General features: G+C 35.8%; 1 protein-coding gene across 1 annotated transcript in view; it reads left to right on the plus strand.

Annotated features, from left to right (window-relative positions):
* LOC128202919 (mitogen-activated protein kinase kinase kinase 3-like) overlaps positions 1-20,270 on the plus strand; it is a 60,585-nt gene extending 40,315 nt beyond the window's left edge. Inside the window, exons 6-10 of the mRNA XM_052904097.1 lie at positions 3,279-3,433; positions 3,615-3,740; positions 10,473-10,602; positions 15,125-15,308; positions 15,817-20,270. Coding sequence (XP_052760057.1) covers positions 3,279-3,433; positions 3,615-3,740; positions 10,473-10,602; positions 15,125-15,308; positions 15,817-16,045 — 824 coding nt within the window. The 3' untranslated portion in view covers positions 16,046-20,270. The remainder of the gene's footprint in view (positions 1-3,278; positions 3,434-3,614; positions 3,741-10,472; positions 10,603-15,124; positions 15,309-15,816) is intronic.

The following is a 20,270-nucleotide window of genomic DNA, read 5'->3' on the forward strand; positions in this document are numbered from 1 at the left end:
TAGTACTTTTTTTGTAAACTTTTCATAATTAGAGATTAATGATTTCTTTCTGTTCGCCATTATGCAATAATCGCCCGAAGATATCCATAATGGTCTGAGGGCCGTAGGCCCAAAGGACATTATGGACTTGATGGACGAATAGGAATCAATCACGCTTGTCGTCACGTCCGTCGGTCTTTCTGTCCATCAGTCCGTCCTGTTTAAGCCCGACCTATATCTTTCTCATTCATTTTCTGATCCTAAATTTATTTATTACATGTGGGGATGGGTCACGCACGAGATCGGTGTCCCTACCTTGATGGTCAATGTAAGAGCGGCCTTCTGGCCTAAATATATTCTGCAAAATAAGCCTTGCATGTGATATCTCGTGTCTTACCCATATCTGTGGCATTCATGGTTTGATTGAAGAATAATTGCTAAAATTTGCCACATAGAAAGGGGACGTGCTGCGCACAAGACCTGTGTCCCTATCTTCAAATTCAACGTCATAGCAACCTTCTGAACCTTTTCAGTTTTGCTGTATAGGCCTTATTGAGTATAATTTGTGTCTGGTCCATATATTCTTTATTCATGATTTGATTTCAAAATTAAATGGCAGATCGTATCTACATAATCAACACTTGATTTCTTTAATTGTTCCTACCAGGCAGTATTTCTGACACTTGGGCGAGCGGGGGTATTATTAGGCTGTAGGCTGCTAGGCCTGCATACTTTTATAACCGTATTTCGGACATCACATCAGCAGATCGACATAACATTTTTAACTTTTGGCAAATTAAAGCGCATAGGGGTATCAACACCAGCGCGGTTAGAACTACAGTGGTCAACGACCTAATTTACGTTAGCATTCACATCGAAAATACCTAGAAAGCAATCTGCTCTAATAGCAACGGACTGCGTTCTGCATATTAATTAGCTTGCTATTAATAGCGCTGTGTTGAGTTTCAATTTATGTTATGCGGTAGTTCGAATTAACTGCGTTTTGCGTAATATTATGCAGTTAAAATTTTACAAAAAGCATTTTTAATAGAACGCAATATAAAAAGAAGAATCCGCAAATGATTTCAAAAAAAATGCGAACTGGATCAAATAAATACATGTATTATATACCTGTGTTTAGATTTTGCTTCGGCCGAGGACCGATAATATCTACATGTACATTGTATTTAAGAATAGAATGTAGTTCATCTCAAGTTTCTTCCCCGGAAAGTCCTTAAAACCCGGAAAAAATTTGGATCATATTTTAATGCAATTAAATGCTAATTAGGCGTAAAATATCAATTCATAATGTTTTAAATGAAATTCTAATCCTTCATTTTATACCACAATCAGTTTTTAGCTCTACTGGCCAAAGGCTTATGCGATTGTAATGTGTACGTAGTATGTGCGCCCGTGCGTCTGTAAACCATTGCCTGTGAACACGATACAGTCTTCAGTTTTGATTGTATCTCAATGAAACTTACAGCATTTAGATATCCATCAGAGCTCTGATCCTTTCGAAAATCAGCCAGATCCGCCCATGCATGCCTAGATTCTGGGCCTTGAAAGTATAAAAAAAATAAGATATTTTTAGCTAAGTCTATTTTTACCCAAGTCTATATTGAGCCAAGTCTATTTTTAGCCAAGTTTACATGTAAAGTGAAGTCTAGTATTAGAGGGACACAACTTGCTTTTGGTTGTGAAGTTGTTGCTTTTTTTTACTCTCCGAAAATCTTTTTGTCTGAAACAGTTATGCAGACCCTTGCTATTTTAAATAAGGCATAATTAAGTGGTCAGCTACCATGGTTGTTCAAATTATGCCCCTGGGATCAAAACTGGCACTGCCCCGGGTTCACAAGTTTCCTAGAGACTTATTTAAGAAATATTTTTTAAAATCTTCTTGTTTCAAACCACATGGCTCATACCTTTGATATTTGTTGTGGAGCATCATATGATGACCGTCTAGCAAAATAGTTGAAATTATGCCCCTGAGGCAAAAGCTGGCCCCACCCTTTTTGACCTACGTTTCAATTTTAAAGCTACAGCAATGAAGTTTGGACCATATGTAAAGTTTTGCAAACGAGCATCAATGCTGTCCTCGGATGAACTTGACTTTGGCCTTTTACCAACTTTTTTATGTTTAAAACACCGAAATTAAATTTTGACCATGAGTCGAGTTTTGAAAGCAAATATATTTTTTTCTCAGATGACCTTTACCTGGCACATATTAAAATAGTTCATGCAATTTATCTGTTTACAACACTTTCTGTCTTAGATGTTGAACGTGCAACGTTTTTAGCTTACCCAAACAAAAAACGTGAACTATATGTTTGTTGCCTATTACCCATACATGCTCTGGATTTAAAATGACCACAAGAGCTATGCCGCCAGTAGAGCATATGCTCTCATGGGCCTCTTGTTTGGTGATTGTAGTTCACTCATAGGTGTATTTTCTATGTTTTAAATTGCTTAAATCGGCTAATACATTTTTTTTATTGAGGTTGTTAGTTTTTACTTGTGTTTGTAAATCGTGTGTCGCATAAAACCATTCTGTTGTGTAAGTATATACTAACAACCTTTTAACCATTACTAATTAAATATTATACACTTTTACCATTCAAATAAAATTGCTATTGACCTGCTACAATTTGTGTCATTGGCGTGTAATGCCGAATGAAACGGAAAGTATGTGAACATTTCTCAGTTTCTCTCAGTATTAAAAAGTCAGTCCAAAATCGTGAGCATGTAGCATTAAAAAAAACTGATCAATTATGATCTGTTTATTTTGTCCACGAGTCACAGATGTTGAGGGCATTATTCAGATACATGTACATCAAACATACAGGGAATAATAAGTATGTTGGTGATTCGATCCAGAGGTATTTTGCGTTGTAGAAAGAAGCCTTAAACATTAATCTTATTAATATGTCCAATGCATTTTATCGGGATGCATTTGGTTTAGCTGGCTTACCCTAGCTGGTTATAAATTAAATACGCATAAGTTAAGTTCGAAGTTTAGCGAAGATTTTATTAAAGAGTCCTTAGTGCTTTATCCGTGGCAGTACATTGTTAATGAAACCAAAGTTCCAGATAATGTTTTGAATGATATTGGAAATTACTCCATACCTTATAAGCAACTATTTGGCGTATTCCACATTTCAAGTGACCTATATGTTTTACAATTACAAGGCTATACTCACAAAACGTTGCAGGCCGAAAGCCATTCAACGCTTTAAGAGCTTCGATTTTATGTAAGTCATAAACGTTTGTTTCAATGCTTTATTTCTCTTCCGTGGTAGTTTCAGTACCCCAGGTCCCGAGAGACCGGGTTAAAGGCAAAATGCTGGGTAAGGGATCATTCGGGGAGGTGTATTTGTGTCTTGACCGTGACACAGGGCGTGAGCTAGCATGCAAGGAGGTCAAACTGGTCACTATCAACGATGAAGTCTCTAGGGTAAGTGTGTGGGTTTTTTTTTTTGGAATACTGCATAGTTAACATATAATAACGTACTCGATACTTTAAATGATTTTTTACAAAGTATGAGAACATTTTTCTACAAAGTAGGACTTGTTCACGGTTAATTCAACATCAATACCGCAGCAGTGACACCGTTTTCCTTCTATAATATTTTCAGGAGGTTAAAGCCCTAAAAAATGAGATAAGTTCGTTACGTTTCTTTCCTCATGAGCGAATAGTTCAGTACTACGGCTGCATATCGGAGGAACAATGTTTGATACTAGTTATGGAATACATGCCTGGGGTAGGTGTATTTGAATTTGGACAGTCAATATTTCTGTTTAGATGTACCTAATATTAATTTCAAAATTGAGAATTGTATTTGTTAGTTCATACATCGTTTAATTCATTTTGCAAGCAAACTTTTCAATTTAATTTGAAACACTGACATGATATTTGACTGACATTCTTGATCTTAGGATATTTTGTCTTACGCTCGTCGATAAGATAGACCCTTTGCAACTATTTAAATATTTTGTACTCTGGAAGTACTCTGAACAACTAAGTAATAGCTTAGTAGTTTTGTTTAGTTGTGTTAATCCTAGCTGTTTTATCATCTACAATTTGCTGGACTATTTTTAATCCCCCGCCACGGAGTGGGGAGGGGATTATAGGAATGCACTTCGTCCGTCTGCCTGTCTGTCTTTCCGAAACATGTCGTGTCCGGGCTTACTCATTTGTAGCCATTTAAAGGTCAGAGAATCCATGCTCGAGTCCGCGCTATAACTTACTTATGCATTGATGCATTACCATATAACTTGGTACAACTTGGTACAAATGTTGTCTTCATTGAGACTATTTGCAGTGACCTTGACCTGGGTCCATAACTCAAAGGTTAAGGTCACACGAGACATTTAAAGGTCATATTACAAATGCTCATGTCCGGGCTGTAACTTACTTATGCATTGATTTGTTACAATTTATTTTTGTACAAATGTTGTTCTCATTTAACCTTGTAAGACTTGATAAGATTTATCTTTTGCATTTTATCTTTATTAAGAATTGTTGGGATAAAAGTGAGATTTGTGCACATAAACTGGTTCAACCCCCCAGTAAATTTACATTTTACTGACCGATCCAAGGCGGTACCTAACAATTCTAGATAAACATACCAATTGCAGTGCATAAATACTATATATATATATATATATATATATATATATATATATATATATATATATATATATATATATATATAGTATTTATGCACTGTTCTATGTTTCTTGTTTGTGAATTTGTGTTCTATGTCTTTGGCGTTGCTCATTGCCACTAAACCGGGTTTATGTTTAAACTTTTTGCTACTGAGCATGTTTCTGTAGCTTTTTGCATATATACCTTATTTTTCCCAGATCATATTCTTCCCACCTGGGAAAAATAGGACCCTATTCTTCACAGCTTGGAAAAATAAAATCTCATTTGTCACACATTTCGAACATATATGTCACAGCTCCTGGGAAATTTGTGATCAAAGCCGGTTTTTTATGTACCATGAAATCACATTCTTCACAGATCAGAAATTGCATACTTTTTAACAAAAAAATGTACATTTTACAACTGAGTCACATATGTCAAAAATTGCTATTTTCCAGTACTGCCGATATATTTTGTTGATATACATGTATGCGTATAAATGTAGTCAGAATCGTTGATTATGTTGTTGTCGTTTCTGTTGTTGTTGTTGTTGTTGTTGTTGTTGCTGCTGTTAGTTTGCTGCAGTTGTAGGCACAGTGGCGGTTGTTGTAGAGATAGTTTTTTGTTGTTTTTATGTTGTTGCTGTACGGGTATTAGTGGTATAAGAAGGAATAGTATTGGTTCTTGTTGGCACCATAATAGCTGGTGTCTGCATAGTAAAGGTCGATGGGTTTGTGTTTGTTGTCGTGAGCTGTGTTGACATAGACAGATGTACTGGTAAAAGTATTTCCAATGCTTTCAATGGCTAAATTTCGGGCAAGCAGTGAATAACGCAGTGCTAGAAGAGCTTTGGTTTAAAGATAGTTCTGTTCTGAGCTTGCCTGATATGGTTTAACATTTACGATGGTGTAACAATTCACTCTCGGGGATACAATCCGACCAAGATAAATATGGAGAAAATTTTAGTTTTATAATTGGTGGTATTGTTATTGTTATTGTTGTTGTAAGAAAATGTTTTATTGTTTTTGTATAATGCGTAGTTTTAAAAATATGTGTTGTTGGTGTTATTATTATTATGCCCCCCTTCGAAGAAGTGGGGTATATTGCTTTGCACAGGCATGTCGGTATGTCGGTCGGTCGGTCGGTCGGTCGGTCCGTCGGTAGACCAAAGCTTGTCCGAGTGATAACTCAACAATGCCTGCACCCATGGCCCTCAAACTTGACATGGAGGTTGGGCCTGACCAGTAGTTGAACCCTATTGTTTTTGGGGGTCATTAGGCCAAAGGTCAAGGTCACAGTGACCTTGAATGGTAAAAGGTTGTCCGAGTGATAACGTGACAATGCCTGCACCCATGGCCCTCAAACTTGACATGGAGGTTGGGCCAGACCAGTAGGTGACCCCTATTGTTTTTGGGGGTCATCAGGCCAAAGGTCAAGGTCACAGTGTCCTTGAATGGTAAAAGGTTGTCCGAGTGATAACGTGACAATGCCTGCACCCATGGCCCTAAAACTTGACTTGGAGGTTGGGCCTGACCAGTAGTTGACCCCTATTGTTTTTGAGGGTCATCAGGCCAAAGGTCAAGGTCACAGTGACCTTGAATGGTAAAAGGTTGTCCGAGTGATAACGTGACAATGCCTGCACCCATGGCCCTCAAACTTGACTTGGAGGTTGGGCCTGACCAGTAGCTGACCCCTATTGTTTTTTGGGCTCAATGGGTCAAAGGTCAAGGTCACAGTGACCTTTAATGGTAAAAGGTTGTTCATGTGATAACTCAACAATGCCTGCACCCATGGCCCTCAAACTTGACTTGGAGGTTGGACCTGACCAGTAGATGACCCCTATTGTTTTTGGGGGTCATTGGGCCAAAGGTCAAGGTCACAGTGACCTTGAATGGTAAAAGGTTGTCCGATTGATAACTCAACAATGCCTGCACCCATGGCCCTCAAACTTGATTTGGAGATTGAGCCTGGCCAGAAGATTGTCCCTATTAATTTTAGGGGTCATTGGGCCAAAGGTCAAGGTCACAGTGACATTGAATGATAAAAGGTTGTCCAAGTGATAACTCAACAATGCCTGCACCCATGGCCCTCAAATTTGACTTGGAGAATTGGCCTGACCAGGAGATGACCCCTATGGTTTTTGGGAGTCATCTGGCCAAAGGTCAAGGTCACAGTGACCTGAAATGGTAAAAGGTTGTCCGAGTGATAACTCAACAATGCCTGCACCCATGGCCCTCAAACTTGATTTGGAGATTGAGCCTGGCCAGAAGATTGTCCCTATTAATTTTAGGGGTCATTGGGCCAAAGGTCAAGGTCACAGTGACATTGAATGATAAAAGGTTGTCCAAGTGATAACTCAACAATGCCTGCACCCATGGCCCTCAAACTTGACATGGAGGTTGGGCCTGACCAGTAGATGACCCCTATTGATTTTAGGGGTCAAAGGTCAAGGTCACAGTGACCTTGAAAGCAAACTCGACAATATTTGGACCTATGGTCATCAAACTTGACATGAAGGTTGGGCCTGCCCAGTAGATGACCCCTATTGACTTTGGGGGTCATCAGGCCAAGGTCAATGTCACAGTAACCTTTAACGCAAAAATGTTAACAAATCTTCCCCCACTGATTTCTCAACAATGCCTGAACCTATGATCACTTAACTTGACATGGATGTTAAGCCTGACCAGTAGATCACCCTTATTGATTTAAGGATTCATAGAGCCAAAGGTCAAGGTCACAGTGATTTTGAATGGTAAAAGGTTGTCAGAGTGATAACTCAACAATGCCTGAACCCATGGCCTTCAAACTTGACTTGGCGTTGCATCTGACTTGTAGATGACCCCTTATGATTTAAGGGGTCATCAGGTCAAAGGTCAAGGTCACAGTGACCTTGAACGAAAAAAACTTGTCTTGTGATAACTTGACAATGCCTGCACCCATGGCCCTCAAACTTGACATTTAGGTTTCTGGTGACCAGCTGATGACTCTGGATTTTGAGTTCATAGAGTCAAAGGTCATGACGGTCATAACACACTTTATCCTCACACTTTAATGGTCATAATCTTAAAACAGCAACAAATCAGCTGTCATTTCGGTCCATGCATATTTCATTCAATTGTCCATTTAATCCTGACAACATGGCGCTCAGGGGGGGCATAATGTTTGACAAACATCTCTTGTTATTAATTGTTTTTGTATAATGCGTAGTTTTAAAAATATGTGTTGTTGGTATTATTATTATTATTATTATTATTATTATTATTATTATTATTATTATTATGCCCCCCTTCGAAGAAGAGGGGTATATTGCTTTGCACATGTCGGTCGGTAGGTCGGTCGGTCGGTCGGTCGGTTGGTCGGTCCTTCGGTAGACTAAGCTTGTCCGAGTGATAACTCAACAATTCCTGGATGTATGGTCATCAAACTTGACTGGAAGGTAGGGTCTGACCAGTAGATGACCCCTATTGATTTAAGGGCTCATCGGGTCAAAGGTCAAGGTCACAGTGACCTTTAATGGTGAAAGAATTTTATAGCTTCTCCGAGTGATAACTCAACAATGGCTAGACCTATGGTCATCAAACATAATATGGAAGTAAGGCCTGGCCAGTAGATGAGCCCTATTGTTTTGGGGGTGATCGGGCCAAAGGTCAAGGTCACAGTGACCTTGAATGGTAAAAGTTTGTCCGATTGATAACTCAACAATGCCTGCACCCATTGCCCTCCTACTTGACTTGGAGGTTGGGCCTGACCAGTAGATGACCCCTATGGTTTTTGCGGGTCACGGGCCGAAGGTCAAGGTCACAGTGACCTTGAATGGTAATAGGTTGTCCGTTTAATAACTCGACGATGCCTGCACCCATTGCCATCAAACTTGACTTGGAGGTTTGGCCTGACCAGTAGATGTCCCCTAGTGTTTTTGGGGTGATCAGGCCAAAGGTCAAGGTCACAGTGACCTTGAATGGTTAAAGGTTTTCCTAGTGATAATTCGACAATGCCTGCACCCATGGCCCTCCTACTTGACTTGGAGGTTGGGCTGACCAGTAGATGACCCCTATTGTTTTGGGTGGTCATTGGGCAAAAGGTCAAGGTCCCAGTGACCTTGAATGGTAAAAGGTTTTCCGCGTGATAACTTGACGATTCCTGCACCCATGGCCCTCAAACTTGACTTGGAGGTTGGGCATGACCAATAGATGCCCCCTATTTATTGGGGGTCGTTGGGCCAAAGGTCAAGGTCACAGTGACCTTAAATGGTAAAAGGTTGTCCGAGTGATAACTCGACAATGCCTGCACCCATGGCCCACAAACTTGACTTGGAGATTGGGCCTGACCAGTAGTTGGCCCCTAAAGATTTTAGGGTTCATTGGGCCAAAGGTCAAGGTCACAGTGTGCTTGAATGGTCAAAGTTTGTGTGAGTGATAAATCGACGATGCCTGCACCCATGGCTTTCAAACTTGATTTGGAGGTTGGGCCTGACCAGTAGATGACTCCTTATGATTTTAGGGATCAAAGTTCAGGTCGCAGTGACCTTGAATGCAAACTCGACAATTCCTGGACCTATGGTCATCAATGTTGATATGAAGGTTGGGCCTGACCAGTAGATGACCCCTCTTGACTTTGGGGGTCATTGGGCCAAGGTCAAGGTCACAGTAATTTTTAGAATAAAAAAGTTAACAAATCTTCTCCCAGTGATATCTCAACAATACCTGAACCTATGATCATCAAACTTGAAATGGAAATTGGGCCTGACCAGTAGATTACCCTCATTGATTTAAAGAGTCATCAGGTCAAAGGTCAAGTTCACAGTGACCTTGAATGCGAAAATGTTTCAAGTGATAACTCGACGATGCCTGCACCCATGGCCCTCAAACTTGTTTTGGAGTTGTGTCTGACTTGTAGATGAACTCTTATGATTTTAGGGGTCACCTATCTGGTCAAAGGTTAAGGTTACAGTGACCTTGAATGAAAAAACTTCTGTGTGATAATTTGTCAATGCCTGCACCCATGGTCCTTAAACGTTTAGGTATTTGGTGAACAACATGTGTTTTTAGGTCATAGTCAAAGTCATGGTCATAACACACTCAATCCTCACACTTTGAATGTTCATAATCTTAAAACTGCCTCAACGGCATCTCATGTCAGTGACAAATCAGCTGTCATTTCGGTCCATGCATATTTCATTCAATTGTCCATATAATCCTGACAACATGGCACTCAGGGGGGACATAATGTTTGACAAATATCTCTTGTTATTATTATTATTATTATTATTATTATTATTATTATTATTATTATTATTTTTATATTAATATTTTATATTAATTATTTTTTATTTCTTTTTATTATTACACTTTTATTAATCAACTTTATCAAACAGCAATGGCATCGACAAAATCTGTGAAGAATATGATTCTCTTGCTAACCACCATTTTGGTCAAACATATATGTCACAGTTTGAAACTGTGAAGAATAAGATCCTATTTTTCCCAGACCTGTGAATAATATGATCTGGGAATAATAAGGTCCTACATAGCCTTCCTTTGGACTGCCATGTTTGAATAAAAACCGCTGTCAAAGGTTGAACAACATAAACGTAGCATCTATTTGCGAACATCAACATTTGTTCTGCATTTAGTAGAAATAGTACTATTTGAAGAGTTTAAAAACTGAAAGATATTATTTTTTTTCTTTTTCTGATGAAAATATTTAAAAATACCAAAACAAAAATCTCCATTATTGTGCATCAACCAGCTAAGTAAAATTAGGACTGTATTTCATAACAAATCTTTTCTCTAGAACTTTTACTCATATGGTTTTCAATATATACATGCACATTTATTCGTTTCAGGGTTCTTTGTATACTATGGTCAAGGATTATGGGGCCTTGACGGAGGCCGTTACAGGGCGATATACCCGTCAAATCCTGGAAGGACTCGAATATCTACATGACAATTCCATACTTCACAGGGACATCAAAGGTGAGTGGTTTGTGGAGGATAACAGGAGAAACAATTGGTAAGGTGCTGTTTATGGGACTCGCTTGTGTTTTTCCCCGGTAATGCATCTGAAAACACCTACATTATAACGTATCTACTCTTTGATACCGAAATTGCAGAAAAAATACACATAACGTACAAAAAAATATTCTGGGTTACGTGGGGTGCGAACAAAAGCTGGAATAGTCAGAAAAATATAAGAAAACTGAAAACAAAACCACTCCCCTACAAGGACTCATACAGGTACTTAAAAAAAGGGTAACTTAACATTTAAGACTTTTATCGAGGAAATGGTTGGCAGATCAGAAATTGTGCTTGTCTTTTTAACTCGTCTGGGGTGTTTACGAAGAAAAACAAAAGTGAGTTCTTTTCATAGCATGTCTTTATGTCGGCTTTGGCGTTTTTGTGCATAAACTTTAAATTTGGTCATAACTGGTACCGTTCCAAAGATACAAACGAAATTTTGCTCACATATTAAGAGACAATACACACATGTCAATCAATGCCAATAACTCTGATCTCATAGACCTTAAGCTGCCAATTGATATGTCTTTATGCTTGATATAAGAAGAATGGCATAATTATTTCAAATACGCTTAAGACATTGTCATCAATAAACCCCTAAACTGTCTTATGCTTGTGCAGATAACTTTCTAATTTACGATACTTTCAGTTTATATGTTGCACAATAACGATTCATGCTGGTAAATGATTAAATCTTTTTTTTAAATTAAACAATTCGTATTACACATATTATATTCTAGCTTTATTTCTTATTTTAACAAGTAATATAACTTACTTTACCATAATTGCATTACTTCGACTAAAGTTTTGAATGTTAAAATTTTAATGTAGAAAATGGGTTAGATAAAAAAAGAATTGCAACGAATAAAATGTTGAAATACAATTATATAAAAAATAAATGTATTTGTTTAACAGATATTGTAAAAATGGCATATAAAGGAGATATATTTTTATTTCATACCCAAGCGTGACAATTCATTGACTAGTAGAAAATTGACAACTTTTCAGAAGAGCTGTTGTTCTAAGAGAAATGTGTAACAGTCCTACAAGTCTTGAGATGCTAATGTTGAAATATTTCCCACGGCGTCATTGTTATCATCCTTACAAGAGGCAGACATATACATAACGGGGTTCCCACGGTAAGGGAAAAGTCAGGGGAAAATATTTTTTTAAGGTCAGGGAAAAGTCATGGAATTTTGAAATTGGTCAGGGAAAAATGATTTTTTGACAAAAGTCAGGGAATTTTATGTTACAAAAGCATTGGTCATACATCTACTCTCATTTAGTGACAGAAGGCTAGGGCAGTTTCTTCCATTTTGTATTTTTGTTGGCATTATTAATATATACACACATTTTGTACCTTATTAACCAATAAAACACACTTTTGTTCATATATCGGATACCATCACTCTATCATAGCAACCTGGCCCGTTCCATGAATACAATTTTAAAATCAAATTTATCTTACAGATTTATAGTTTTTCCACATAATTATGTCTATGTTTATAAACTTCATTTTAATGAATTGTATTTTAATGAATTGTCAAGTTTTATTGAGTATGACATAAATATATCTCCTTTATATGTCATTCCTTCAATTTTAAGTTACTTGGTGAAGAAAAGAGAAAAAAGAAAAAAAGAATAAACATAATATTCATTGAAATAGTACAAAGAGGTAAGAGTTGACTACGGGGAAGGAACGACGCCAACATCTTAAGTACATTTCATGCTCATATATGACCTGTATATGTGGTTTTGAACACGTGAATTGGTCAGGGAAAATTGAATTTAGTCATGGAAAAATCAGTGAAAAGTCAGAGAATTTTGTTTTGCCAACTTTGTGAGAACCCTGTACAAAGCCATTAGCAGAGCTTCAGACACAGATATCCTGGTGCTGCGAGCGAAGTATTTTGGTTTTTCCCTCATACTGGTGTAGGTTACATGATGCGACTGTTCAATGTGAATGAGATTGCTTAAAACAAAAGAGAAGATATTTGTTCAGTAGAACTAACCATTCAAAGCTTCACAAGTAGATGCAACAATGCCATTAGATCCTAGAAATAACTAATACCAATACCATATCGCTTCACTGTCTAAACTTGATCACCTTCTTGAAGGAATTAAAGGCTTCGTCTGATGAATGGTAAAATAAAATATACACAGGTGAACACATTGAGATATGGCACATTCTGCAAAAAGAACCAAGATCAAGGCTACTCTCTAGACTCATCTAACAGTATCAATATGATTTTACTGCCACCATGTAGGGCATCCCGTGGATCGCATGATCACAAGGCAACTTTCAAGTATGTGTCTGGCTCGCCCAATGATGACTAACCACTACGACTTCGAGAAATAAAATGTAGCGGTTGGAAACAATGGCCAAGTGGTATCGAAAATAAATGGACAAGTGGCAACATTCAGAAGAACTTATTGAAACGCTGTGTACTTGTAAGAAGTAAATTACAGTGACTCGGAAAAAGACGATGACGAAGTGGAGCTTATTACTACGATTGACATCGTGTTTGAAGACAAATCTGATACAGACTAGAGCAGGATGTTGCTATATTGTGATCATATCAGTTTGAAAGTGTTACAAGACTTAAATGAAGTTATTTGATTTCATTGAAGATTGAAGTGGGTTTTTTTCAAAATTTAACTTAAATGTTTCATTTGATTTACATGTATACATATTTTTCATGTACATGATGCATAATTGGTTTGGTATTTTTCGAGGGTGTACAGCACATTTCTAGTCTGTGTTTTTATCATAATTTGTACATTTATAATTATATATAAATGTTGCATGGTTAATGATATTCTTGTTAACAGTGATACCGAAACCTACAATTAAGAGATGCATTATTGTATCCGTTTTAGAATGTAATGGATATTTCTAGTCCATAAACATAAAACATTAAAACATTTAGCAGTGTTATTTAAAAACGTCAAGTCATGTAACTGTAGTTTATGGTTACGCATTTGATATGCATATTGCCGCTTGGTATTTTTGTCATAAATATTAAAATTTAAGAGTCGCTCATTTTCTGCAGTTAAAACTTAAAAAGTTATAGCTCAATAAATCTAGTAATCTTTACTTTAATATTGTTTGTAACGTACTTTTCTCAAAGTAACGTATTCCACATATACATTCATCCGAATATGTGATTTCTTTTCTTAATAATGTGCGTACTTTGCTTTTGTGCCATGAACAAGGATCGTTGTATGGATAGGATTACAAAATGAGGACAAATGCTCACTTTAGGCATTCTTTGTTTAATATGTTTAAACAAGCAGCATACTTTTCTTATGATGTGACGTCATATACATGTGAAAGTACAGTGAAACCATATTTGGCATTATGTCTTATTTATCAGTACTGTATTAAATTAAGTGTATATTAAACGTTTTCTCCGCAAAACGATGCTGATTATTTTGATGCTTGTTTTTTATCATAAAATGATGCAAGTTTTGAAGTTACGTAAATTACAGCATTGTGGGCCATATAACATCATTTTTTAGCTGAAAAAACTGGTGTGTTTAATTACGTCATATATTATTGAATTTAAAAATATTTCTAAATGTTTTCTATTATTTATTTTCAAGTGAAAATTATGTTCGAACGTTAAAAAATAATTGGTAACGTATTTTAAAATGCTGTAGTTTCCAAACGCCGAAACGGCCAAGGCGTAAACATGTCTTAAAATAAATATAAGATTACACACTTTCTTAAATTAGATTTTAACAAAAACATTTTTTTTGTTGGGGGGAGCAAAACCATTTTTCCCTGATAGTCCATTAATATCTGTCATGGTGATATGCTTTTGCTTGACTGAAAAAAGTAAAAACAAGGGTTATTCATGCATAACGGAAGTGTGTTTCCTGTCATGTGACCAGTGCTGGGAAAACCCGTCTTACACCCCACATGTAAGATTTGTCACGCGCAATAACGCGCCACTTCTTATTTCTTTTAATGCATGGTGTGTGAAAAGTATAGTATGACATTTCAATAATGCACAATCAAATATACAGGTATGCAAGACTGAAAATAAATAATCGTAAAAACGCGATTTTTAGAGGAATTATTTGACGTCAATAGTAATGAAAAATACTGCACTTTATGACACGAGCGCTTTTTGTGAAATGTACAAAAGGGCGAATTCGAGGTCAATTTTTCAACAAATTAATAATTTTAGATATGCAAGAAAACTTCATGTGGCTTTTTCGGTACGGCTAGAAAAATCCGACCCTCGGGCACGCTGTGTGGCCGGTAACTCGGCAAGCCTCTCTTCCGGCCTACGCGCGTGCAATCGGGTCGGATTTTTCTAGCCGTACCGGAAACAAATGATGGGTCTCATGTTACTTCTTAACCATGTACGATTAATTTAATTTGTGTCCAGACGTTCCCAATAAATCAGCTGAAATTGCAACAAGAAGATCATACAATTGTAGATTGATATAGTCATTCTTTGCTTTGCAGGTGCTAATATTTTACGTGATAACTCTGGCAAAATAAAGTTGGCTGACTTTGGCTCGAGTAAGCGTTTAAAGACCATTGTCGAATGCAGTGGCATTGAGAAGACAAATTCGTTCGTGGGCACCGCACACTGGATGGCACCGGAAGTGATCAAGGGCGAGAATTACGACAGAAAAGCAGACATATGGTAACTACGTGTTGTTTTACTGCTGAAACATCTTCCAGGATTAAGAAATAATTTGAACATTGTGTCTCGCATTTCCCCCCAGTTATAGCCAATTTCAAACACAGTGATATTCAGATAAGTACCCACACATTTGCTTTTTAAGTATACTTGAAAGCGCTAGGGGTTAAGAAATTTCCGAGTTAAGGCCTAAAAAATAGGTTTGTTAATTTCGGGTACTCAATCATGATTTTATCCCGACGACTTTAAGTGTTGTTTTTTGCGTAACGTATATCAAAACACTGGTTATCCAGAATGGTGTTAAAAGATTTGTAACCTTTCAGCCGAATATGAATGCTTATTTTATCTGAAATTCAAAGAATTAGTTAAATTCAAAATTATATTTGCCATGCCAATAAGTAAATACCTACCTTCTGACATTAACATTTTACAGGACGTTACCAGAAACAAACATAAACTGAAGCAAAAAAGTTGTCTTCTATTGCACAATAAATTTATTTTTGCATTTTAGGAGTGTTGGTTGTACAGTGGTAGAAATGTTGACAAAGTCACCTCCATGGTTTGAGCTCGAACATCATGCAGCCTTATATAAAATAGCGACAGCTACCTTTCCTAGGTACCGTTTACCTGACAATACCACGAGCGATGTGCATGACTTCTTAAATCTTGTTTTCAATCTGGATTCTACACTGAGACCAACAGCACAGGACCTTTTGTCACACCCCATGGTCAGTAGGTGAAAAGGAAATCATAGGACTAGTGATTCTAATCAATTCATATTGGGACAAAATGTAGATGAAAGTGGTGCCTTTATGATCTCTGGTGGAAAGAAGGCAGTGTTTGTATTATTTCTTTATTAATATTTTCACATCCTAGAAATCAGCTTTAAAGCTGCACTCTCACAGATTGAACGTTTTGACAAAGTTTTTGTATTTTTATCTTGGAACGATCAATTTTGTAGTAGACATCTACAAAACAGTGATCAAAGACTGCTGACAAAAGATCAGATCGCGTGTTTCATATTCCGTCCAAAAAAATGATGTTTTATGCATTTTACTTAAACTGTAAGTAATAGTTTAAGCCATAAAACATTTAATTTGGAATGGAAATATGAAAACCTGCGATCTGATATTTTGTCAGCAGTCTTTTATCACTGGTTAGCAGATATTTACGCAAAAACTTGCTATTTCCAAGACAAAAAATAAAAAAGTTGGAAAAACGTTAATTTTGTGAAAGTGCAGCTTTAAACAGTATGAGCGCAGATGTATAAAAAACATCAATCGAACATTATTCATAAAGAGTATTTTCAGTATTGATGTTTCTAATGGAATAAAATAAATTAACTTGGAAGGAAAACTGGATTTTATACTAATATTAACATCGGGATGTATTAGGTGGGATGTGATACTTCGAAATGGAATGAAGCTTTAGGTTGTTTCATTGCAAACTAAATAATGAAAATATAACTTCAAGAACTAATTTTAAAATCAATTGAACCTAAATCTGATTAATGAACCATTAAATTATGTAAAAAAATATAATCATTTAATATTAAAAAGGGATTGAATTTTAATTATAAAAGATCGTTTTGAAATAAGCACAGCCTACCTTTGATTAGGGAAATGGTATTCCCATTTTTTAAAACATTTTTTTGTAGCTGAATGTTCGAACATTTGATTTAGAACAATACGAACAGTTGAAAAACAGACTGCTCGTACTTAACTATGATTTATATCACATACTTAGCATATATAGTATATCTGTGTCTCTGTCGTTGTTATGAAACAAAGTACGCAGGGAGTCCATCGGACTCCACACACTTTGACCGGCCCAATTGCGTTCATACCCCGATAATGACATCAACCCCGCAATTCATTCCTTAAATGAAGTGCAGATTAGTATAAATCTTGTAAATTTGTTCACAGCCTATCATTGGCTTGTTTGCACATTTAAGTGATTCGATTGGATGATAAATAATTAGTGCAACAAAATTGGCCAATCAATAAGCAATTTTGTTAATTTTGACCAAGCTAGAGTTAAACAGTTTTATACAATTGACTCAAGTTGTTTTGGGGTTGAGCAATACAAGTTCAGGTATCAGACATTAAAATGAACTGGTCATTTATCACAAGGTAAATCTATTATTCCTGATTTTGGTATCATTTGAAAGGGTATTGCTTGTTGATTATTTATATTTGAGGTAAAAAAAATGACTGAAAATACGTTTTAGATGAAGTAATTGCAGTTTGTATTTTTACATGGGAACTTACATTGGACGAGAAAAGACTAATTTTGAAATATTTTAAGGCCAAGAAAGCGTTTTATTATTTCCTGTTTTGTATAAAACATACTTTATTTACAAATAAAATATTTCAAATGTAAACATACGCATCAGGCACCCCAAAACCATGATTATCTAGTGCCTGAACGGAGAGCGACTTAAATAGACAGTTAAGTTTTTACGTCAAGTGCTGTTATTTTGGTGTTTAAACTCTTCAACAAAATAGTTGGTGTACGCAACAAGTCATAGTTTGGTAGTTTGTAACGTTTTTCGGAAGTGAAGTTGTTAAGAAAACTAAATGATGTAACTTTGTGTTTTTATAAGAAAAAAATAGATATGATTAAATAAAAGTGAAAATAAACTGTTAAGACAACTAATCAAGGTTTTTAATTCTAATTAAATCCTATTCATTTTCAAATTTATATTATTAAGATCATTTTGAAATGTTTGTTATTCATTTTGAATTATTACCAGCATCCGTTATGAAATTGATGTGGAGAAATTCAACGATCAATGGCAACTGTTTATAACTTGGTGTCTGAAATAAGCTGCAAAAACAAATCATATCAATCGCTTGTCTAAGATTTTGAAAGAAAAGAGTCAAGTTTTTGTTATAGCCCTGAAGTTATTGTCGTCGTTGGATACCAAAAGCTAAATCTTTAACAAAGTCCGTAACTGAAAACCTTATGCAAGATATTCATATAAAACCTGCTCCACATGATGCCCGAGACAGCACACATATGTACAACAATATATATATTACTCTTACTTTAATCATTTTTGAGTTATACCTCTTTATTTACTGAATAACAACAGACGTGCCTAGCTGTTCTTCTCATAATTCTCTTGTTTTAAATTAAGTTACGGTTTCAGAATTATTCACTCTATATGCAGTTAATAGCTTCCCTTTCCTGAAATTGCAAAATGTGCCATACTTAACCAAACTGCTAAACAAAAGCACGTTTAATATTTTAAATGTAAGAAATGTGTTTTACTTAAAATCATCCAACATTATGTAAAATTAAGATTTGTATTTTGGTATTATATTAAAGTATTTATATTCAGCTATACGATGTGGAGGTTGTATGAATCTTAATGACTAATTTGATGTTAATTCAGCATGCATCTAATTTTTAACTTTTCGTTGTTTGAGTTTTTCAAGACTATTCTTGTTTTCTGTTCAGTTCTAATTGATTTATTTAAAATGTGTTATTTGAAAGTCAATCTTGTTCTGGTTGAAACTGTTTTCTAAAATTAAACAATAGTTTGCTTAATAAATCAAAACAATGTGTTTTACAATTGATGAGCACAGTTCACGTAATCAACGCATGTATCGCTTGAATTATATTTGGAAATTAAGAGCTTTATTGGTCAGTTAAGGCAACGTTCATTTAATCTTGCAAGAAAAATGTTCTATTTAGTTTGTGACATTCACTACATATTTTCAAATTCTTAATGTTACGATCTTTGTCGTACGCTTGTTGATAAGATGACCCCGATGTCATTTAACATAGACTCTTAATCATTTATGTATTTGTATTTTACTGGCCAAGCCTTAATCAGAAAAATCATTATAGAAGTAGATAGTTTACATTTATAGGAAAATAAATTTATGACGGTAAATAATGATTCTCTCTGCTTTTATAATGATATTTCTTATTGTTAATTTGCTTAAATAAGATTTTAGAATAATTTATTTCTTCCGTAAAATGGAGACACCGTTTTGATTCCTTTATTTCTTCAAAAAAATGAAGAAGGAATGACCCAATCACCTCACAAATATTCTTGATGTGAAATAAGGAACAAAGTCTAAATAATAAATACCATTTGAAAATAAATGCCGTTTGATTTTGACCTTGTATGACAAAGATATGGACCGGACACAAACTATCATCAGCAGGGAATTAACGTTAGACGGGGCGAAACTCAGAGGGCACAATCTTTTGACAATGACCCCTGCCTTAGAACCGGATTTTTATATTTGTTTAAATATTTGCAGAGGGGTATAACCTCAAGAATGTATGTACAATTTCTCCTCAGAAATTGTGTATTTTATTACTTTTTCCAATATTCACGTAAAAAGTAAACTTGGATGATTGAAATTGGCTGAGGGGCGCAGAGGTGATTAGTAAGGCTTTTTCTATAGCAAAGCTTGAGCTCGAAGGTAGGGACACGGGTCTTGTGGTCCCTTCTGTCAAATAACTGATCATCGAGGTCAAGGTCACAGAAACCATCTGAACATTGTATGTTTTGCTCTATGAGCCGTATTGATAAATGTCCGGTCCATATCATTGTCATACAATGTTCGAATAAAAAAAAGTATTTGGATGTATACTCTCTTTTCTGTTTTATTAACATCAAGTATTGTGTTGCTACATTGTTTAAATATGATGAATATCATGTTGTTTATAATATGTTGTGTTGTACAACCTATCTGATAATGCATATCGAGGTGTGTTTGAAATAGATACAAATGTTACGTATCTTGTACAGTATCTTAAGGATTAAGTTTGAATGTAAAACTTTGTATTTGTAAATTGTATTATCTCATCGATTGTATTTTGTTTATATTTTCGGTTTTTAAACATGTTATGTGTTTGCACGTTAAGTACATTAAAACAGAATATGTATTGTCAGCGTCTGAGACGTCTATATATGTGTGTATAATAAAAAGGAAACTTATA

The sequence above is a fragment of the Mya arenaria genome, chromosome 9 (assembly GCF_026914265.1).
Source record: "Mya arenaria isolate MELC-2E11 chromosome 9, ASM2691426v1".
NCBI lineage: Eukaryota > Metazoa > Mollusca > Bivalvia > Myida > Myidae > Mya > Mya arenaria.